The sequence below is a fragment of the Patiria miniata genome, unplaced genomic scaffold, assembly GCF_015706575.1.
Source record: "Patiria miniata isolate m_02_andy unplaced genomic scaffold, ASM1570657v1 HiC_scaffold_29, whole genome shotgun sequence".
In the NCBI taxonomy this organism is placed as follows: Eukaryota; Metazoa; Echinodermata; class Asteroidea; order Valvatida; family Asterinidae; genus Patiria; species Patiria miniata.
This window is the reverse complement of record NW_024037068.1, coordinates 8,747,985-8,771,895: the sequence shown is the minus strand read 5'-3', so window position 1 is coordinate 8,771,895 and position 23,911 is coordinate 8,747,985. Positions and strand designations below refer to the sequence as shown.

The 23,911-nt window shown below is 41.7% G+C and overlaps 1 protein-coding gene across 1 annotated transcript; it reads right to left on the bottom strand.

Moving 5' to 3' along the window:
• Positions 1–7,226: 7,226 nt before the first annotated feature.
• On the bottom strand, positions 7,227–23,649 carry LOC119735650 (irregular chiasm C-roughest protein-like). The gene is made up of 11 exons (XM_038209443.1): positions 23,228–23,649; positions 15,996–16,096; positions 14,607–14,927; positions 13,859–14,173; positions 13,398–13,560; positions 12,896–13,053; positions 12,085–12,387; positions 10,824–11,120; positions 10,048–10,170; positions 8,948–9,588; positions 7,227–8,684 (listed from the first exon to the last, which is right to left on the bottom strand). The coding sequence occupies exons 2-11, from the start codon at positions 16,063–16,065 to the stop codon at positions 8,580–8,582; spliced, it is 2,496 nt and encodes an 831-aa protein (XP_038065371.1). The 5' UTR covers positions 16,066–16,096; positions 23,228–23,649; the 3' UTR covers positions 7,227–8,579.
• Positions 23,650–23,911: the final 262 nt, after the last annotated feature.

The window sequence follows — 23,911 nt, the reverse complement described above, 5'->3', positions numbered from 1 at the left end:
TAAAAAAATATATATAATAACTCGATGCGGTGTCCCTTTTTCTAAACGCAGACTCCAGAGCGGTGTACGGTACAGGGTCCCCCCCCCCCCTTTTTTTGTGCAGATTGTCAATTTGACCTCTCTTGGAATATTACTCATAACTCTGTCAAAAAAATATCAAATTTGGATATTGGATGTCTTATTTTAAAGTGAGAAGGCGTATCTATCAAACCATATCTATATTATCTATATTGGTTGCACATTCCACGTCTGATATTCCGTTGTATTGTGTTCGCTTTTTTGATACACATTGTATAGTGCGACACATTGGAAATTAATATTTGCCCTTGGGACAAGATTCTGTCTGTTCACAGCCGTTTTATGATAGTCTTCAGCCCTTAACGGTAAACTGTTTATGACTTATATGATCTGCAAATCACTGGAGTAGCGACATGGCACTAGATATTTCAATGGCTCGTCCGTAAAGTAAGGCCGCGTATAGTGGAACTTGCCTCGCCTTCCACCACTGTGATCTTGTCTAGGTAATAGACCACGGCGAATGCCAGGCTCTTTTAAATGTGGGCAGATTGTTGATTGATTAGGCCAGACAACCACCTCTAGATTCTGACCAATCAGAGGGCGCTTTCTATATCGGGTCTGTCAACATTCACCAGTTGTGCGTCATAGACAATGGATAAAAAAAACTCTGACACGCGCTCTGCATCATGTTACGCGCATATTGCGCCCGGCTGTTGTTGTATTACAAAACTTTGCACTGCATTTTAATTGACCAGTCCAACCATTCAGTCCTGATGTGGGAATGAAATGACGTCACAATTTAGTAAAGTCGACTCCGATTGGCTTGCATATCGATTTGTCTAGACTTATCAGACGTTATACAGGATGACGGGTGATATTCAGACTAACTGTGACCCGGGTTCGACAAAGCATGATGATGTTCCTTTCACATCCCGAGGAGTGGACACAAAACCCAGACGTGTCATTTCACATATAACCTCTTGTGGAACCAGAGATCACGCCAGGAGATCTGGAAATAAATTAGGCATACGTGATATAAAGTATTGTGGTTTTTTTGTGACAATCGTTTTAGCATGGAGCGAGATGAAGGTCAAAGCTGGGGTTTATCCACGAATGAGATGAGGCCTATGAATATGCGTCATAATAATGCCTGTCAAATGTCTGCAAAGGAAAAGTACATGTAGATGTGTGAAAGAATCACTGAAGCTAGACCAAGTTGCCTGCGGTAAAAGAAAATAATAATGCGCATGCACCTGGGCTAATCCATGCAACACTCGCTATCAACTTGAACCTTTCCCCTTGATCTATTGTGTTCGTGCAGGATTAGCCTTTTCACGTGTGCAGATACACCTTGATTCGCAGTGTGATCGTGTGCGCTTTTATTAAACTGCTTTATTTCCGTGCGCCATTTTGTCAATCACTTCCTCATAGTGGCTTGGTTTATGCATGCAGCAACAGTTGACTCGCACTTGCACTGTTTCGTGTTAGCTACATCTGTTACATTTAGGTCATCAAAATTATGGGAAACGTTCCACGTAAGTGTATTAATTTATTAGCAAGAGTTGGGAAAACACTCTTTTAATGTAGGTTTCTTAATGGCTGTTTTTAAATAACGACCAGTAAGTCATGTTACAACATTTTGAAAATTCGCTCTTTTTCTTAAACAGTCGAATCGGACATGGTTTCAAAAAGTGGGGGTAGTACTCAAAATCGTGTCGAGTAGAATAATTGGTCCTCCAAATGCTCTTTTAATTAGTTGATTTCATTAGGATGTTTCGTTTCAAAGATACAGCAATCACAAAACGGGACTTGAAAAACCACCTGGGCTACTGTTTTATTGATCAAGTTTACAGATCAAAGCTGGTAGAATAAGTATCTGTGCCTTCTCACTTTCAAGGAAAGTGGCCCAAGACGATTTTCAACCCTTGAGTTCGAAGAAGCATTAGCGTTTGTTCCAATGCATCGATTTGAATGAAATAAAGTCTCTATGGTAGATTGGTTATCTGACTTTATGGGGTAATTTGAAACTATTCCACTACCCATATTCGGTATACAGAGCGAGTAAAAAAAAATGAAACCCGAATGTCGGGACTATTGTTTTTAGTGAAGTATTGCATGTAGCACTATCAAAATCGCGGATATGAAAGCGAAATTCAAAACCTTTCTTTTAGTACAAGAATCATTCAGATCACTTATTTAATTTTGAAGTGACGGAATTTTGAACACAACCCCCGTTTTAAAGCTCTGTCCACCAAGTGTTCTTTCAGCAAAACGAAAAGAAATCTCTTAGGGATGTGTGTGACTTGTTATCGTTTTCTTGAAAGAATGGACACTTTTTTTGTGATCTATGGACAGAACTGTAAAACGTTGATTGTGTTTAAAATTCTTGAAAAGCACATAAGTCATTTGAATTATTTTTGTACTAAAAGAAAGCTTATGACTTCGGCTTTAAATATCCTAGATTTTGAAAGTGCTACCTGTAGAACTTCACTAAAACAATAGTCCCGACATTTGGGTTTCTGGTTTTTTTTACTCACCCTGTACATTTATTATTTGGTTTTTGACTGTAGAATCATTGTGACGGATTTTGCAAGGAGGAGCAAGGTATTAAAGCATAGATCTCCCATGTAAACGTATTGACGAGTCACTTATATTATCGCTCAAAACTGACTAAAGGTGATTCTAAATCAACTTGACGTCGTCAGCAGCTTAAAATAGAATTGTGCTAAACATGGGAGACGTGTTCAATTAAAACAGGTAAAATCCAGTCGAATCTAGTCGTTGCTTATTAGTCTTGTTCCCATCAGCTGGTATTTAGTGTACCCCGACAATTTGCTTTTTCTTTCTGCTTAGCGTATTACATGAGATTCAGTCGAAGATGATGAAAGTATATTTGGCTGTTAGAAAAATTGATCTCCGTTATGTCGTACTAAGCTTAAATGTCACAGGACTACAGCACAACTTCAGCTCATATTGATAACCCCAGAATTACAACATCAAAAAACAATCTTCTTGACAGGTCGATTTGCCAAGGCCGCTGACACAATTTATGAGCGTGACAGCAAGGATCAATGCGTTACGGACGCGTCGACTGGGTCGTCTAATTCTATGTACGCCCTCCCTGACAACTTGATACAGACGATTTTGCAGTATCTCAGTGCTTCTGACCTGTGTCACGTGGCATCATGCAGCCGTTGGCTACGGGATTTAGCCAATCAGGATTCGCTCTGGCGCCCTCTTTGTCAAAGCAGAGGATGGGAGCACTACGGCACCACCACAGACCTGGCCAAGATAGCCTCCTACGGACCCTCCAAGCAAGCAACTGGCGCTGCAAAATCAGGTCACTACAACGTCACCTTCCAGAATGATATGATCGTGACTGATGACAACACAGCGGGTTTAACCAGCACTTGCAGGTGGAAAGGCGTCTACATGAGAGCTTACCATCTGGATAGAAACTGGGCAACAAATTGCTCTCATTTCAAAGAGTTAGAATTGTATAAGCAATCGCATCCTTATCCAGATACTTGTGTAGACGGAAATCTTCTGGCAATGCGCACCTCCGATGAGACGGTCCATGTATTCGACATTCGGAAGGGCACCCTTCAACAAACTATCCATGTGCGTGTCGCCATAAGGACGGGATTTATCAAGATCAAAGACGGGGTGTTGGTGGTGGGCTGTGCAGATGGAATGGTCCGCGTGTTCGATGCAAGGACAGGGCAAATGCTACAAGAGATTGAGGAACACCAACCCGATGAGATTGCGTCATTGTTCTTTGATGGCGAATTCGTGATCTCCCATGCTATACCCTTTTGGCCTTACCCCCTCGGCTTGATTATTGACCATTGGGTCCATGACAGATTCGCCTACATCCACGTGTGGTCTGTCGTAGGCGGAATTCGTCACTGCACTCTCACGGTGAATCCTCGTTCGGAGTTGTTCTACTTTGTAGATGTAGATTACCGGGACGAGCTGGTGGCAGCTACCCACGGTAAGAACTCCATCCACGTGTGGGACGCAAGGTGCGGCGAGTCTGTGCATGAACTGACGCGTCCGGGACACTTTTTCCAAGTCAAACTTGGGGGAAACATTATTGTCGGTTTCAGCAAAGAGGAAAACGAGCATGTAATCAGCATCTGGAGCCAGGACACGGGAGTCTGCCAAAACGAAATAGACGTATCCACACCTCTGTGTTACCAGAAAGGTGTGCAATTGGTAAACAATGTGATACTACTGTACTTTGTCACCGGGGAGTGTTATACAAGGTTGTCGCATTATTCTCGCATGACTGTGTGCGTTTACAACCCACTTGGACAACTGCTATCGGAAATCGAATCTGTCATGACTGCGTTTCAGGTTCGCACAGAAGGCCTGAAGGCTCGATACGGAAGCAAGTTGCCACTGAGTTCATCAGATGAGCTGCATTTCGAAACGTCCATCTTTGATGTCTATCCCAGTGGCTTGGTGCGATTCTTTACGGTTAATCCTGGCCCATCAGATGCCGAAATCATCTGGATGGATGAAATCAGAATGATTCTCTGTGATGTAAGCAACAAAAGACTCTTAATCCATCATTTCTGGTGAACCAGTGAGGACACCCTAGCAGTGAGTGTCATGACCTAGCGGTTAAGAACACCGGACTCATGCTCTGGTGTTTCAGAGGCAACAGTGGCGTGGGTTCGAGCCCGCCGGGTGGACTTGTACCCTCGAGCAAGGCACTTAACCATTACTGCTTCGTCCTTCGGATGGGACGTAGAGCAGTAGGTCCCGTGTGTTGTGTAAATCCAATGCTTGTAAAAGAACCCAGTGACACTTATCGTTATAAAGAGAAAGGGCTTGCCCCGGTGTTTCTGCTCTCCTGTATAAACTCCCACGCGGAGCATTTAGGAGATAAACCAACCAAGAACCAACCAAGAGCTATAGAACGCACGGCAACATCAGAGCAATTAATCCCTGCACATGTCACGTGCAGATCACCACCATCTTCACCTCGAGTCAAAGTATTGAATTTCGCCTCCGCATCATCCACGCACTCGGCTACAAATAAGTGGATAACATTTCAACAGACAGTTCAAGTTCACCTTTGTTGTAATGTCCATCCCATAGCTGCATGTTTATTTATAAACCACTTCTGTTTGATATCTTTGGTTACCATGGCAACTTATTTACTTCATAAATACATATGAAACAGCTTTTTTTGTGACCTTAACACTTTTTGTGTGTGTGTGAGACTTTAAAGTATTCAATTTAGCCTGAAATCCAATTTGGCTGCAGCGATGCAAAATCCGAAATTATGCTGTTGCTTAATCATTCTCGATTCTCGTTAACAAATAACTTTTTGTTGCGGAAAAAATCACCGACAATATTGAACTTGTCTCCAAGAAGTATAGGTATAGCGCGTTTTTAGACCCAAACTCATCGCGTACTTAGCTTAATTAATTAGCTCTGTTTGGTCTCATGTCCATGTTTATCCTAACCACGACATACATAACAGTTTGTAAACTAGCCTTCTTTTTCTTGCGATAACAAATACTGGTGAGCCATCAATAATACGGGGCGGTACAACATAAAACGGAACGGCGCATTTCCGCTACCAGGAGACCAAGATCACCTGATTTGGTCCAGTAGTTTTTGTTCTACAGGGTGAGTCAACAAAACGAAACCCAAAGGTTGGGGCCATTGTTTTTGAGAAGTTCTACATGTAGCACTTTCAAAATCTAGGACATAAAAAGTCCCGTTCATAAGCTTTCTTTTAGTACAAGACTCATTCAAATCACGGAATTTTAAACACAACCACCGTTTTTAGGTTCCGTCCACGGATCACAAACAATTCAGTGTTTTGTCAGCAAAACGAAAACAAATCACATAGAGATGTGTGTGAATTGTTTTCGTTTTGCTGAAAGAACACACACCATTTTTTGTGATCCGTGGACAGAACTTTAAATCGGTGGTTGTGTTTAAAACTCCATAACTTAAAAAGTACATAAGTGATTTGAATTGTTCTTGATTTTTAAAATGCTACATGCAGAACTTCAATGAAACAATAGTTCCGACATTTCGGTTTCTTTTTTGTTACTCACCCTGGAGAGCCTTTTTTTGTGTGTAACACTGAGTCTGGAGACATTTGCTCCCGATGAATAACTAAACCACGCCCGCGAATTTGACTTTAATGGATGGAAGGAATGTACCACATGAAAAACGCGTGCTTCACAAAAAAGGGCTCTGCAGCAATGACTACTGGACCGAATCGGGAGATCTTGGTATCATATTTCTCCTAAAGAGATTCTCCATCCACGGGTGGTTTGAGTCTCAATGTAGTGGAAGTATGCCGTTCCGGTCCTTGGGGGACACTGATAGTAAAATGAATCGCTGGCAATGGGAATTTGTAATTCGGCGATACCCCACCCGTCCTTTTTTAAATATTGCTTTGCATTCTCAGTGAATTGTAAGTCTTTTTAATTGTCCAGTGTTTTTAATTGTATATGTCCTTTTTGGGTTTCTGGGTGATTCATAGACATAGCCAGCGGGGAAGGGGGGGGGGTGTAAGGAGGGGTATCTCCCCATATTTTATAAAGACTACCCTTTTCCGTGCAAATTTGCCCTTCTTCTGTTAACAAGTGTCCCTTTTTCTGAACAAGTTGCCTCATAAAAAAAAATCGTGGCCTTTTTTTGTGCCATCGGCCGTTACGGGTGCCTTATTGTGAATTCGGCATGTATCGCTCTGAAAAGCACCATATATTGGCCGTTTGTGTGCATAATCGTCGGTTTTTAACAGCGCCCCAATCGACAGATGGTACCAGACCCAGCCCCCCCCCCCCACACTATTTGATTTTGCGGAGGCCAAAGTGTCCGCAGAAAAAAACAACACGTGTCTACATTTCAGCACGGATGTGCAAGTGCCCTTTTCAAGAAATGTTTAACCCCCATCCCCCCAATAAAAACGACCTCGCTAAACCCCTGTGATGTTTTGTACATTCTTAGTTCATTGGTTTCCGCAAGGTTTTTGAAGAGTTGCGCATTTATTATTCACTGGAAACTAACCAAAAAACCGAATTCGCTTGTTCATGACATTCCTTTTTAGGCTACAATCAATACCCAAGGCTTTAACACGTGAACAAAAAAAGAATATTAAAATAAAATAGGTCTAGGCCCATATGTGTTACAAGTTACGAGGCATGGTATTGTATACAAGACAGTTGCAATAGTTATGTTTACAAAAATGTGTTATTTATTCATTTCCATATCTTTTATACAAAACTGTACAAAAACCTTTCTAATATTTACAAACCAAAATACAAAAACATATTGTACATATTTTAAAATAAATATGTGTCAACCCAAATCAGAGTTCATGTAATGAATGCGCAAAGCGACCGTTACATTTCTATTTCAACCGGAAAGAGTCGTGAATTCCATGACGAGGGAATTTCAATGTTACCAAGACCATGACCTCAATATTCCGCGTACAATGAACGTGTACTTTCAAAATTGAAAAAAAAAATGCATATTTCCCCTACCCCCACTGAAACGCTTCATACTAGGCGCAAAAACACCGTGACGTCGGGAACGCGGTATTGTACAGGGTGTATACAGAAAAGGAAATTCAGATGTATCAAATGTAGATGTAAATTATTAACAAATCTTGATTGAAAATTTAGAGTTGCTTGTTTTGCAGCCAAAACTCTTGATTTCGAAGTTATTATGCCTGAATTCAAATAGACATCACCAGTCACGTGACATGTATTGTGTCATAGAAATTGTTCATATGTATGCAATGCATTAATACCAATTTATAATTATGACATAACACATGCAACGTAACGGATATTAACGACTTCATTTTCTCAGAAATAATGTAAACAATAGGGTTAAATGTGTGGTATTGAAGTCACTCGAAGGGCATTACATGTGTGCATGTATTGTGATGTACATTCCAATCAAACAAGAAACAGCGGAAATCCACGCAAGTTGTATATATAAGTTTTTCACACAAATTAAGGACTGAGAATTTCACAAAATTTTCGTAAAACCGAGGGCCTGCAGGCTCAGCTTTTCTGGCGAGGATTTTAAAAACCTCCCAAAAGTCACATAGTGTGTTTAGCAATGAGAGCCACATTTTACTCTTGATTAAAAAATAGTCTTAGAATAAAAATAGTTATACCATATGCAATGCATGATGTATAGTCTCCAACATGGTATGACTGTATTTGAGGCATTGTAGTAAACAAAACATTTACTGATGCTATTAAATGTATACATGTACTGTTCTTTTTTTTACAAAATGAGTTGCAAAATCAACTATGTACAAAATGTTCAGGAAGCTGGATTGATCGTCATTTTGCTGGAGCAGGGACGCCATTTGCTAATTTTTACGAACTATTTCATAAATTGCTCATTACAAAATGCATTTCGTGAGCAGCAACACTTTGATTTTACATCCGGGCTCCGCACGGATCCAAGTTCGAATCCCGACGGCCAATTTTCATTGGCCAGGGCCAGTGTTGTCCGTGGCAAAAACGTGGCGTTGATTGGTGGATGGCAGCGATGACGTACTAGTTTCATCTCGACGAGTCCTTCTTCCTGTCCTTCTTCTCCTTCTTGTCCTTGCGCTCTTTCTTGTCTTTCTTGTCGCGGTGTTCCCTGTGCTCCTTTGACTTGGATTTCTGTCAAGAAAAACAACATTTGCATAATCAGTAAACGGCATGAGTATAACACTTGTAGCTTTCAAACTGAATTTATCTCTGTCACTGATGTACAAAATGTACATGTACTTCATAAAATTACAACGACAGTGAGAAGTGTTGTCATCGTCGCCACAGCTTTGTCCTGATACTCTTCCCCATCATTATTATCTTTAATCTTCCCTGAATTGCAACACTGAATTACATAACGAATCAATGATGGTTGCAATACATAAGGCACTTACTTTGTGGCTTTCTTTGTCCTTGTCATCTCTCTCCTTGTCCCTCTTCTTGTGTTTGTGTTTCCTCCTCTCCCCTCCATCCCTCGACTTTCTGGACTTGGCGTCATCCTGAATCATCCCGGAGCCCGTCATGCTCTTCTTCATGGACTCCAGCTCCTTCAGTTTCCTCTCGTACTCGTCCCTGATCAGGTACTCGCCGGGTGACAGCGAGACTTTGTTGTTGAGCGGCGGCGGCGGCGTCGACACGGAGCTCCGGCGCGAGGAGGACGGCCGGCGCGCTTTGACGCTGCCCTGGAGCTCGGCCTCGTGCTGCAGCTGGGCGGCCTCCACGTCGTATGAGCCGACCCGGCCGCTGCGAGCCGAGTCCATGGTGTCGTTCATGAAGCCGTCCGGCGTCTGGCTGCGGATGGGCTGAGGGTACCGACCGCGGCCGGTCAGGTCCGGCAGCGGGGTGGGGCTGCCGTAGCTACCCTCGTCGGCGCTGTCGACTCGCTTGGTCTCGTGGTCCAGGACTTTGGGTTTGCTGGAACTGCGGCTCGGGGACTTTTTAGCGTTGCCGTTGGGGATTGTCTCCTCGGTGATGAAGTAGTTGGAGGTGACCTTGGTGCCGCTTATTGTGGCTGTACCGTTCTCGATTGGAGCAACTATACGAAATAAGACAAAACATGTTACTTAGACTAACCATTTCTTAGATCAGTTAAGAACGAAGCGATTCATCTATCTATAAGAGTCAGTAGTTATATTGACCTGTTCCCTTCATTACCAATGACATCCAGTGAAGTACACAGGATAGCCACCCAGACAAATAGACTTGTTCGAGAAATTAGCAGGTCATTTTTTGCACACGATTCCCGACCTTAACCAACTGGTGTCAGCAGTGGGATAAGAATCACGATTGAAAGAAAAGACGTGTGTACATTTGTACATATCATTTAAATTGATGTCCAATGCCCCTCTCCTGCTCCCATTAAAAACAAACCTTTCCAACAGCACAGAAGTGGATATTGTAATGCATAATTTTAAGAGTGTGATCAATTACCGATAAGATAACATGTTTGCACAAAAAGCTGCAAGATAATGTTTACCTTTTGTTTGATAATTACCTTTTGTTTTTTTCTGTTGTTTGCGGTAGCAGTAGTACACAATGATCGGCACAACAATCAGCGCGAAGACGAAGAAGGCAATTAAAGCCAATACGGCCAGGACTATCTGGTACAAGTCGTCCTCTGTTGGGTTGAAAAAACACAAAGAATTTGAAATTAGTAACCAATGATGAAAAAGGAAGGTATTTCCCCGGTCACTTTAGCACTTATTATAATTCCAATATGACAAGATACTTTAATTTCATTCCAGAACGCGACGTCATTGGGCTTCATTGCAAATTTCAATTTCGAATGAGCACCAAAAGATTACTCTTAAACAGTGCAGTGTAATTTACGAATGTAGCATTCTAAAATTCGTCTACGTTTGGAGAAATTCTTATCGTGTGGAAACAAATTTCACGAATTCCGATATCTTCCGCATGGTCATATTTCTCTAACAAAAGTTCAAAAGGGTATCACATCATCAATATCAATAAATTGGGAACAAATATGTTCAATTATCATGAATGAGATGTTTGTTGTAACACCATGTGAATCATGAACTACATTAAACATTTTCTTTTGAGTTGTGCGGTTCTAAAAAGAACCAGTTGCTTTAACTCGACGTTTCGAACAGTGGGCTCTGTTCGTCATCAGGAGACTGAACCCCACAACTTAAAAGAGACATCATTCACATGGTGTTAACCGCCGACATCCCATTCATTGTTCATGTCCACCATGCAATCCTTATTCAATTATCACGGTAAAATATTACAGAGACTAATATTGCCACCTACCAATGATTCTGACCACGGCGTAGACGCTCTCCGAGTCGATCCTGTTCCGGGCCTCGCAGGACACCACCGCCTCGTCCATGCTGAGCGAGGCCGAGGTGACGGTCAGCGTGGACTTGCTCGAGCCCTCCTCGGTGATCAGGAAGCGGGCGTCCGTCTCGGCGATCTGCACGCCGTTGTAGTACCAGCTGTAGCCCAGCACGGCCGGGTCGCCCGTGGCCGTGCACTCCACCGCCCCCGTCTCGTCCTCCTTGATTTCCAGGGTTAGAGTGTCCAGCGAGACTTGGATGGTCGGGGTCACTGATATGTGAATAACACACAGAAGGGTTGAGTTTTAATCACGTCTGGAGTATTTCAGCCACCGCAATTAGAAGCTATTGCAGAGGTGGCATCACGTATATCAGTGGAGGATTTGACATGATATTTGATAACCAGTATTCGTATCGACAGTGTTTGTAACAAGAGTTGACTGTACAGGGTGAGTCAAAAACGAAACCCAAATGGCCAGCCAATTTTCTTAATAAAGTTCTGCATTTAGCACTTTCAAACTCTCGGATATAAAAGCCCAATTAATAAGCTTTCTTTTAGTACAAGAATCATTCAAATCGCTCATGTACTTTTCAAGTTACGGAATTTTAGACACAACCACCGTTTAAAAGTTCTGTCCACGGATCATAAAAAAGTGTTAGTGATTTCAGCAAAACGAAATTATTCAAACACAACCCTATGTGAATTATTTTCGTTTCAAGAACACTTACCTTTTTGTGATCCGTGAACAGAACTTTAAAACGGTGGTTTTGTTTAAAATTCCGTAACTTAAAAAATGCATGAGTAATTTGAATGATTCTTGGACTGAAAGAAAGCTTATTGATTGGGCTTTCATATCCTTGATTTTGAAAGTGCTACATGCAAAGAACTTGACTAAAACAATAGTCCCGACATTTCTGTTTCGTTTTTTTTTACTCACCAAGAATATATATATTATTGAAGGATTTGAGGTGATATTCGATATCCAGAATTAGTTTTGACAGTGATTTTATGAACGAGAGTTGACTGTATTCCCGGACAACGTGGAGGCAACCAAAATACACTGCCAGCTAATGGAACAAACGGGAGAAATGAAACTCGTCTTCCCCAACATGTTTCGGTAGTTCTTCAGGCCATCAAAGACAAATACAATTTTTAATATTGCCCAGAAGTCAGCATTGCCTTTTCGATAGGCCGGTTTTGGTATTCGAGCAAAGACTCGAAACACGATACTTACGTTCAAAGGTGAGCGGGTCCAGCTGGCATTTCTGCGTGGTGGTGTACGCCGGGTGGCTGGACAGGCACTCGAACACCGCGCCCACCATGTCATTGGTCAGCCGGAAGGACACGTCGTTGCGGGCGTTCAGGCTCAGCGCCACGTAGTTGCCGTCGAAGGCCAGGTTGTCGCGCAGCCAGTCCAGCTTGGGCTGGGGCTCGCCGCCCCGCGAGGTGCAGGAGATGGTCACGTTGTCTCCCTCCTTCAGGTCCGTGGAAGGGACCAGGCTGCAGACCGGGTAGCCACTGTCAGGCGCCGTGGCGGCTATGGAGATGGGGGAAAATAACCATTAAAGAAAGGTTATTATAACGAACCATTGAAGTCTTTTTTTAATAGTGATTTAATTTTATTGGACCGATAACCACCTGGTCAAAAAAACATAATACCAGAATCGGAAATGTTTGTACCAGCAAAAACTCCAATACTTTGGCGATGCATGTTACAGGCGAGGTTTCATATAAAATACTGTTGTAGTTCGGAGCGGAACTCTTGAAACAGGCGAGGTTTCAGATAAAATACTGTTGTAGTTCGGAGCGGAACTCTTGAAACCCGTTTCAAATTTGAAATGGCATTAAGCCAAAATGGTATTGTATTTATTGGTTATATGCTTTAACAGTACTTTCTGCCATCTGAATTTGCTCAGGAAAATCTGCTTACAGGAACTATGTAAAACGCAATCCGTCGAGACATTGCAACAACATTGATTGACATTGATCGTTAATGTATCGGAGTTAAAATGTGTGTGTGAAACAAAACTAATATTTGTATTCACCTATGACTGTGAGGGTGGCGCCGCTGGACGATATGGCCTCGTTGCCGGCACCGCTGGCCGCACTCACTATGCAGTGATAGGTGCCCACGTCGTTGGGCGACGCATCCTGTATCTGAAGATTGAAGTCACCCTCCGCTTCGTCACCAACGATGGAGTATCTAGAAAAACCAACAATAATGGGAGAATATTAATTGTATGTTGCAAAGTGACAAAGATTTTCGAATGTTTAATGGGAAAATATTAACTTTCCCCGGGCGTTTCATCACTAAAAAAGTACATGGAGACCTACTTGGAAACTGAAGGTAAAGCAAGAAATGTAATAAATCTGCAAAATTTTTGGCTTTTTTAAAATGAATTAATGCTAGGATAAAAGGTACACCATAAGCTTTCAATCTTTTTTGTGTAAATGTGTTTCAGTTCAACAGCTAATCACCATAAAGCAAAAACAAATCACTACAAAGCAGACGAATACAGGAGAGCCCAGGAATGGCGCGAAACCTACCGAGAATTGCCCAGGCTGACTTCTTTGTCGTAGCTGATTGGCTGGCTGTTCTGTAGCCATGACAACGTGCCTGCTTTGTCAGCCACTCGGCATCTCATTAGCGCCGTGGTGCCCTCCGTGAAGACGGCGTTCGATGGCACGATAGTCAGCCGCTGGCCGGAACCTTCGTAGGAAAAGAAAATTGGAGACATATTAAATATGATTGGAAATATTTTATTTACTACTTTTGAATCTGCGCTTTCGCGTTCACCAGGCATCGTAGTCGCAAAGTAGTAGCTCCATGATAAACGTCAATGCAGTATTTTTTTTCAAAAAATATATTTAGAAGTTTTTGAATGCTAATATTGTTTTATAAAATAAAGCCCATTTTAATTATCGATGTAACAAAATAAAGGGAACTTCGCAACAAAATAAGAGTAACTTTGTAGCAAGAATGTGAAAAAATATTGAGCCCAATTAACCTTGAATTGATAGGGAGGCCACACGTGACTCGATCCTTTCGCTGGTCCCCGCGGCCGTCACCACGCATTGGTACGAGCCTTGGTCGGCGTCTTCTTGCGCCGACACAATCCTGAGATTGTACTCGCCCGCCGCCTGGTCGCCCACGATGGAGTAACGGACGATGCCATTGGTTATTTGCGTGTCGTTGCTGATGATAACGCCGTCCCTCAGCCAATAGAGGAAGCCCTCTTTGTTGTCGATTTGGCACTCCAGCGTGGCGGTCGTCTCCTGGGACACGCTTGTGTCGCCTGGAACTTTGATGAAGCTCTGGACCTCTGCAGACCAAAACAGAAACGATTCATTATACAAACTGATGATTTTTTTTATCCATATACGGAATTGGTTGGTCTAAACTGAATGTACCTGAAATTATGATCTGGTACACGGTTCCCTGTTTTGTTTGTTTTTGCAGGCCTTGATACAGTTTTAAAAAATTGGTTTAAATGGCGCGCTCCAGTTCAGAAATTGCGCGCACTATTCAGAACGAATTAGGAGCGTCCCCCTCTTAATTCAAAATTTGAAATTAAAAAATTGATTAGTTGTCATGGGCCGATTTTTTCGTGCGACGTGTCATTGGAAAGCTCATAAACATTATCAATTCCCTTTGTAAATCTACATGTATTTGTTAAGTTGCCATACCCAAAAAGCACGCATACACCAACTTCAATTATCACGTAATGTCAATGAATTCGTTCCCGATCAACTTACGGAGCACGGTCAGCGTGGCCAGGTCGGACAGGATCTCGTCGGACCCTACCCCGCCCGCCGTGACCAGGCACTGGTACTGGCCCGAGTCCGCCAGCACCGCCTCGGTGATCTGCAGGTCGTAGGTGGAGCTGGCGTCGCCCTGGATGGTGTACCGCGTGTTGGTGGTGTCGATGATGTTGCCCTCCACGCTGATCGGGGCACCGTCCCTGGTCCAGGTCAGGGTGCCGCCCTTGTTGGTGACGGAGCAGCGGAGGGTGGCGGTGTTGCCCTCGGTGACCTGGGTGTCCGAGGGCTGGACGCTGAATGCCTGCTGGGCTTGCGCTGAAGCGAGAAATAGAAGAAGAAATCGTTGACCACCTTATAGAATGAAATTAATGTGCTTCCTTTTCATATTTCGATGGGCCCATGAAAAACATCGATAATTTGGGAGACAAGCAAAACGCTGGCAACGTGCGTGCAGACGATCGTCCAGATAATACTCAATTTGTTGTTCTCCTGATATTTCGAGAAATATATTTGGCAAAATTTAAAAATTGTAAGCTAGGCCTACTTTTCTTATGACTCCACTGCGGCTCACAAATTACACTCAAGTTCTCGACGAGAATTTGTTGAGGGACAAAACAGTTAACTACCGATAACTATTTCATAAGATGACATATTTGCGTCCGGGTGATATAAATCAATATGAGTTTTGCCCTTCACCGACGTATAAACACTGTTTTAAGCCTACTCAGTATGTTACCTCCAGAGTGAAAGTTGGAAAAAATCACTCGGTTCGCTGGTTCGAATCTTTGATTTGATTTAAATGTATTTGCAATTTCCAAACAATGATGATACAGTTTGAATATAAGTTAACATTTAATCAAACACATCAAAATTTATCAAAAATCGTAAAAAAAAAACCCTTAAAAATATAACTTAGAAAATCCCCATGCAGTGGAAAAAGCGGGGACAACGCAAAAAAAAGTAAAAAAAATAACTTATTTGCGGTCCCAATAATCTGATCTACATAGCAGCGGGTACTGCAATTAAACTATTCATAACTCTTTGCCCCAGTGTAAAATTTAAAAGGAAGTGAACATTGTGTTCACACACAAAACACGGAACGAAGCGCATACAGGCGAAATATTAAGCGACGAGGGATAAATTCGAATTCATTAGGCACATAAACAGCCAAATATGTTGTGGAACAATATTATACTTTTGATTGATGCTCGGCTGATGTCGCCCTAAAAGAACGAAAAATAGGTTCTCTACGTGGTAATAAGCCTATTAGCATGTCTTCTAAACACTCTTGGTTTGAAGGGTTTTATTCAATAGAAATGAAATATTGGTTTTCTTTGCTTGCATAAACATCATAAGAAAGAAGTAAACGGATCAAACACTCACCAAATCCTATCAACATGATAAAGAAGTATATTGTTGCCGTAACGGCATTACTGCGCCTGGTCGGATCCATGGTGATCTATCGGTGTATAAACCCGGATTTCCTATTGGGGGAAAAAGACACAAATTTGGTTGTAAAGAAATCCAAGACGCAGTGTTATTGCTCAATACCTAAACATTCATATGACTTCAATATTTATCTCAAAACTGCCTTAGTTAAGGGAGAAAAACGGTATCGAACATTTTGAAAAGTTATTGTCGGTAAAAGTGTTTGTACATGTACAGTTGTCAAGTTGAATAATGCCATTATGTTTACAGAGAACGTTTTTTTTGTCGATTGACAAAGAAAGACAGGCTTAATGCTGGCTTAGGAATTCGCTGAAAAACGCAAACCACCCCCCCCCACCCCCCCCCCCAAAAAAAACACTTAACTTTTTGTGAACCGTGGACAGAACTTTATGGTTGTGTTTGAAATTCCGTAACTTATAAAGTATGAGTGATTTGAATGATTCTTGTACTAAAATAAAGCTTATGAATTGGGCTTTCATATTTTATAAATTTTGAAAGTGCTACATGCAGAACTTCACTAAAACAATGGTCCCGACATTTGGGTTTCGTTTTTTTTTTTTACTCATCCTGTAGGCCTAAAGTAACAAATAAAATGTTAGTACATTCCACGTTGGCCTCCAGTTACTTAAAACTCAAAAAGATGTCTTTTTAGTCATCTCTGAAAATAATTTCGTTAAAATTTTCAGAGAAACATCCCGCCTAATTCCTATAACCAACTCCGAACAGGACAACACTATCACTGAGCAGATTTCATCAATAAAAATAAAGACACTTTAAAATTTGTATGATACGCACATATTTTTTTGTGTAGTTACAATATTCGTTCTAAACCAAATGGGTCAATTCTAATGAGGACACGGCTCCTCGTAGATTTTGTTAGAAATAATAATACAATTTGTCGTTGATGTGATGTCTTCCATTGCCATCAGCGTTCTCGTGGGTTACGCTTCGGCGTTCGGAGAATGTCTCCTCGTGTTACGTAACGAGAGCGTCTTTTGATCGCACTCTAAATGTCTTGTACAATCCGTTTGCCAAATAAAAATCAATGTCTTATAAAACCGTTTGCTTTTGAAAGCGTGCCTTATTCATCGGTGATTCATACAACGAATGACTGCCACGCCTTGGAACAAAACGCCATGACAATAAAAAGAAAACCCGACACTCATACACCGTCACACCCAGATAACTGTCCATTAAATTGATCAAATAAATACAGCATTAATACGTTCGTTTCAAATGTGTCTAGAACAGAAATACATATAATGTAAAAGAGTGGAGAAAACCTCGTAACGAAAAGAGTTGTCCGCCATCTGGCTTAGAGAGTGAAATTTTTGGGCGTGTTTTTTTTTTTCACTATAAAAAAAAACACTCTAAAACATGAAAACTTCACTCTACTAGTGAAACTTCCACTTTTTTTAAAGAGCAATGACGGACAACCGTTTTCGTTACGAGTGTTCTGTTTTCACTCTGTTAATTTACAAAGCACGTAATGTGAATATCAAGGTTGACACGCTATTTTGTATTTTTGGTAGTGAGTTTTTAAGACCTTTATAATATCGTGAATAACTAGGCCTATGTTGTCGCATTACGAGTTTGGATATACTTCAAACTGGAAGCAAGTACAATTCCCTGAATCCCTGACAAAGTGGACAAGTCAACTTGATTGTATACAGGGTGAGTCAAAAAGAAAGTGACCTGGATTAATGGGTTTTTTCTTCTTAAAAAGCAATTAAATTTAATACACGAATCAAGTATGTCTTAAAAGAGCATGTAGTTTCACTTAGCAAAATCTAACATGTATCCCTGCTTTCAGAAGTTATGTATGTTTTACCAAAGTAACACATTAATAACCAACTCTTTATGTCCGTGGAATGATATTGGATGCTACAGATTACACACACGCATTCAAATACACAAATGAGATTATTTTTACTGTCAGATTTTTACTGTCAATGTTCACTCTCTTGTTTTGCCCTGAAATACTGACGGCGAATTTTGTCTGTTTTTCCGTGCAAGTTTTCGTTCATTCATGGAGGTGAGAAGGAAACAGGTCAACTCGTACGCGAACCAACTCGTACGCGAGTCAACTCGTACGTGGATTGGTCAACTCGTATGCGAGACAACTCGTACGCGAACCAACTCGTACGCGTGCCAACTCGCACGCGAGCCAACTCGTACGCGAGCCAACTCGTACGCGAACCAACTCGTACGCGGGCCGTTTTAGGAGTGGTTTCGAGGATTGGGTTGGCATGGTTGGGAAGAATTTGGGAATAGTGTGACGGGTAGTCCGTAGTTCAATGTGTGACCGTTGTGTGTGATTGGGAGTGAACCCGTGAATGATGATAATAAAGTAACTGATTTTTGTAGTTAGACGAGTGTTGTATTGTTTTGTGCATACCTGTAGCCTTGTCACGTCAAATTTAATTCCATATATTAATGCAACGATGTACCAGTTGCATTTTTTGTGTTTTTTTAATCAATGTACCTGTCAGTCAATTAATTGTCACCATTGTCAAACTGACCCAATTGCAACGCTCTGGACTACCATGGATCTGTTCTCGCGGTTCGGCGTCCTAAAAGAACCGGCGGGTTTAGAAGATCAAAAGAGATCGATCAGACTTGTCAACTGCCTGTCACTCAACTTTCACTGTGGTTCACAACCATTGATCAATTAGATCAATTAAAAAGCAGACACGCGGGGACATCCGTAGGCAATTTCTATTTACAACTGAAATGCTTGGTATAACCATGGAGGTATAACACATAACACATCAGGGTTCGAAATTAGCGGTATAGCCCGCTAACCAAATGCTGGTCAAAACAGCGGCGGCCGGGGCTAGACAAACTATTCCTTAACCAGGCCGGCGTGCGAGTGAAAAATTATTGGGATACGGCAAAGATCAACGAACAGAAAGAAAAAAAATCATAAAATTCAAAAAGGAAACCCCTTTAATTTGTGTCTAATTATCAACTGTTTTAAAGATTAAATTATCTGATCTGTTAATCAAAAACACCAACAAAAGTCCCTCAGAATTGCGCTTGGAAATACGCCATTTTGTATCTGATATAAGAAAAAAATGCGGGCTAGTAGAAATGCCCGTGGGCCAGTAGCCCGGCTGGCTAGTGAACAAAAGAAGTTGAGGTCGAACCCTGCACATTCCGCCCCAATGTAATTGTTCTCTCCTTTTTTTATTATTGTTCTTCCCCAGCCTTCCTTGCCCTCTCCATTTTCGTTTCCTCTCCTTTTTAATTCTATCCTTTGAGCCATTTTAAATCTGTTTGCAGCATAACACAGGGCCACCACGCATTTGCAGTGATAATGAATAAAATTCAAATTTTTAAAAATAAATAAAATTCACCTCCCCATTGTTTTATTTTACAAAATATAATTTGGAGACATAATAATTAGGACTAAAAAACTATCTGACCCAAGCAAAAAACTGGCGGACACTGTTCGTACAACTGTATAAGCATGCGTGATGCTATATACCTTTTTTTATAGTAGCTCCTTTTTATACAATAGACCTCGCAAATATGGGTTTTTTCTTGTCATTTTACTTGTCTAACCAGCCAGCAATTGTACCGCGGCATACACAGGTTACAGCGATTCAATCATGCATTCTTTAAAACAGTGCGCGGTGCGGCGGGAACCAATCATACTGGTTATCGCGAAGACAACTTCCCAATCAATCAAGCGAACTTGTAAAAAAAAAAAACGCAGAAATCTTCTCTAAAAAATCGCGAATGTAAGTAGCACTGGCGGATTCAAAAATCAACTACATTTAAAGGGAATATACATCATTTGCTTTTGCTGTAATTTTCATAAATGGATGGAATTGGGGGGTTAGAAATATATAGCAAATATAGTTACACTGACTTTTTTGAGGTTTTGGGTTTGTAAACAGAGTAGTTTACATACATTGGGGAATTGTAAGGTCAGGGAACCAGTCTAGCTGGCTCGTACCCGTTCATAGGTTTGTAATCGATTGCAAACAAGTGCGATGGTCGATTTTGGGTCAACTCGTACCCGAGTCAACTCGTACCCGAGTCAACTCGTACTCGAGTCAACTCGTACCCGGGTCAACTCGTACCCAGGTTAACTCGTACCCGAGTTAACTCGTACCCAGGTTAACTCGTACCCGAGTCAACTCGTACCCGAGTCAACTCGCACCCAGGTCAACTCGTACTCCCCTCCTTTTTTAGTTTGGAAGTACGGATGGATGGTTAACAAAACTTCCGATTTTACCCTCAAAAACGGCGACTGAGAAATAGTAGTTACGCCGCCAGAAATACAAATAAAGTTCAAGGATTAGTTGAAGGCGGTTGAAAGGGAAAATGTACCGTTCATCGGCAAGGGCTTCATCGCGAACGGACGGGTACCGCGCGGAGAACATTTTCAAAACGGCATCAGTGTGGTACTCGCGAGTCGACGGAGCCCTCGCTGATAAACGGTAAATTTCACTTTTCATCCAGATCATCAGATGTGTTATTTTAAAATTTGTGTAGAAAAATCTGAAGAAAAAATATATTACAGGAAACTTAAAAGAGTCACACGGACATCGTTATTTAATTTATAATGATTCTTTAATATGTTGGTCATTTTTTGTACAATTAGTTCGGTAAATGTCGTAAAAAAAATCTTGTGCAGCTTAAATAAAGTTTCTGCGATAAGTTCAAGTAGAATATTATTTTGTCAACAGAAATGTAGGATTTTTAATTATTTGTTTCGTCCTCGAAACTTGACATCCGATTCGATTCATCATGAACTGTGTGACAGACCATCCGATCGATCGGTTTGAGCAGCAGAAAATGGTTCATCGGAAAACCACCGGATCATCTGTAATATAAAAATAAAATAAATTGATAAAAGCATGCATACTTTGGCCGATGAGTGCGCGCACAGGCTCGGCAAAAACGATGTCACCGTGCACGGTACGACCACGTTGACCGATGAGTGCGCGCACAGGCCCGGCAAAAACGATGTCACCGTGCACGGTACGACCACGTTGACCGATGAGTGTGCGCACAGGCCCGGCAAAAACGATGTCACCGTGCACGGTACGACCACGTTGACCGATGAGTGTGCGCACAGGCCCGGCAAAAACGATGTCACCGTGCACGGTACGACCACGTTGGCCGATGAGTGCGCGCACGGGCCCGGCAAAAACGATGTCACTGTGCACGGTACGACCACGTTGACCAGCGAGTGCGCGCACAGGCTCGGCACAAACGATGTCACCGGGCCGTGCACGGACAACCGGCCATATCCCTCCGATCTTCCGTTCGTTTCACTGATTTTCTTTTCGAAAATAGGCAACTTTTTTGAGCTGCGGGTACGAGTTGACTCGGGTACGAGTCAACTCGGGTACGAGTCAACTCGGGTACGAGTTGACTGTGGTACGACTTGACTCGGGTACGACCTAACTCGGGTACGACTTGACTTGGGTGTCAATTTTGGGGTACGAGTTGACTCGGGTACGAGTTAACTCGGGTACGAGTTGACCCATTTCCCGATGGTCAATTGGGGCCAGTATTTGAAAAAAAAAAGCCAGTTGTTTCCAACGCTGATCGGCCGATCAGCGTTGGAAACTGATACAAAATACCACTTTTCTATGAAAATGACAGTATACCAGGTGCCATGATTTTACAGGATGCTTTACCACTGTCATTCACTAACAGTCCAGCAAGGTATTTCAAAATGATTTGGTAGTTTTATTTTTTGATGTTTGCAAATGTTGTATTTTCCCTTTAATTTGAAAATCTCAACCTTTCAGAAAAGGTAAAATTATGCCGACCTACCGTACCGAACCTAATTTCATCTGTCCATGTGAGCTAAACCAATCGTCTAAACTCACGCGTACGAGTTGGTCCGCGTACGAGTTGGTCCGCGTACGAGTCGGTCCGCGTACGAGTCGGTCCGCGTACGAGTCGGTTCGCGTACGAATTGTCCCGCGTACGAGTTGGTCGCGTACGAGTTGGTTCGCGTACGAGTTGACCTGTATTCGGTGAGAAAGCGTTTTTATTTCATTGTGTTTAATGGGTATTCATCAGTAATCGTATAGAACGGTAAATGATCAGTGGTGGACCGCTGAATTTTGTGGTCTTCTTATTAAAAAAGTTAGAGCTTGAAAAGAGTATGCACCAAATTAAGTGACATTTTCACAGTTATTAGTCAATAACATGTACTTTATCCACACATGGTTTAAATATTTTTTCCCCGCATGTATTCAGTCATTTTCTTTTTGACTAACCCTATGTACTGAACGAAATCTATATATGGTGCAGTCATACAAAATGTACTTCTGAATACCCTCAATTATAAATACCATTTCTCCTCATTTGGTGGAAGATTGGAACAGTACTTCAATAATTACTTGGTACTTGGTATATACACTTGGTAGTTATCCTCCTGAATACTCCACGCGGAAGTCTAACAAGGAGGCATTAATTAATTGATAATTTGATTTTTGGAAAATGTTACGGCTAAGCCTACATGTATAACATCAATAATCGTGTTAAAAACCCTGAAAATTTTCATCTTATTTTGTGTTGTCACAAACATTCCCGAAGTCATAACAACTTGATTTTTCTAAATGGACATCTTGAAATTATATTATAGGCCTTTAATGACTTTTTCAGCAAATTTGAAGACATTTTCGAAACGATATATAAAGTGATATTTCATTTCCCCCCGAGTTATTCAACTCTGGAAACAGACACATCAATTCCCAGAAATTAATGTCTTCAAGATAATCCTGCTATGCAGAGGCGTTTCTAAAGTTCATCATGGTTTTATGTAACATCCAAGCAAAATAGACGAAATATAATAAAGATACCTTGAAATTTATGTCAAAATTGAGAAAATGCTTACACCATAGAACAAGGAATGCATCACATAGGTTTACATTAAAATTGGCTAAAACTATTTTTTAGGGGTAATAAATTCCACTACTTTTTATAGCTTCAGGTACATAGGACTACATTGAAAGAATATCATGATAAAGCTATAAAATCAAAATTAGATGCATTTGCTCATTGCACTCACAGGGGATGTTTCTGATAAAAAATGTTGGAAATAATTCGTTGGTAAACCATGATAAGACACAACTTTACTCGATGTTCGAAAGATCAAGAGATAATAGATCGACCACGAAGAACACACTTACCAAATCAGTAATTTCTCGCTATGGCTTTGCGTAGCTCCGGAATAAATCCAAGATGAAAGATGGGTTTCCTTCTCTTCTAATATAAAATAAGTTATAAATTTTCCACAGACAGACCAACAAAATACGCCAATAAGGAAGTCACTTTGGCAAAAATCATCCGTTGGAATGGCGCTATCGGTGAAAAGGTATGCGTATTATATCCATATCCATGAAGGTAGAGTAAAAATCCTCGGTTAAAACACGTGAAGACGAGGAGAAATGCACAGAATGTCAGTCGCAGAAAGTGAAATACGGCATGCGAAGGTTAGCGGTTACAAAGGCAATCTGGTTCAGTAATGGCAGTTGTGGTGCTCCCGATACTGAAGGGGGCAAACCATAACAATAGAGTAAACATCTTGGCCGTAGCAACCGTCGGTAGGCCCGCTAAACACGGCGAGTAGTTTATACCGTTGCTGTACGTGTTGGCAGACAATAGCCGACTGCGCATGACTCAACCGCCACTTTCTCCCGTCCGTTTACTTTCCGCTGCTCCGATTGGTCCTCGCCGTCACGCCTCATTAACCCGCTTGATAGTCGACGAATCGGCGCGCTCGTTACAGAAGGCGTTCAGCCGTGGTGTAACAATAGCTGCTAGACCGCACGGTATGCTGAAATCCGGGTCGAGTGTTGGGGCGCGGGTTGCGC

What these genes read in the sequence shown, in the direction of transcription:
- LOC119735650 (XM_038209443.1), bottom strand. Translation starts at nt 16,065, where the DNA reads ATGGATCCGACCAGGCGCAGTAATGCCGTTACGGCAACAATATACTTC. An exon ending in GGCCTCCCTATCAATTCAAG is followed by an intron (nt 13,561 to 13,858) that starts GTTAATTGGGCT and finishes TTTCCTACGAAG; the next exon opens with GTTCCGGCCAGCGGCTGACT. An exon ending in GTCAGCCTGGGCAATTCTCG is followed by an intron (nt 13,054 to 13,397) that starts GTAGGTTTCGCG and finishes TGGTTTTTCTAG; the next exon opens with ATACTCCATCGTTGGTGACG.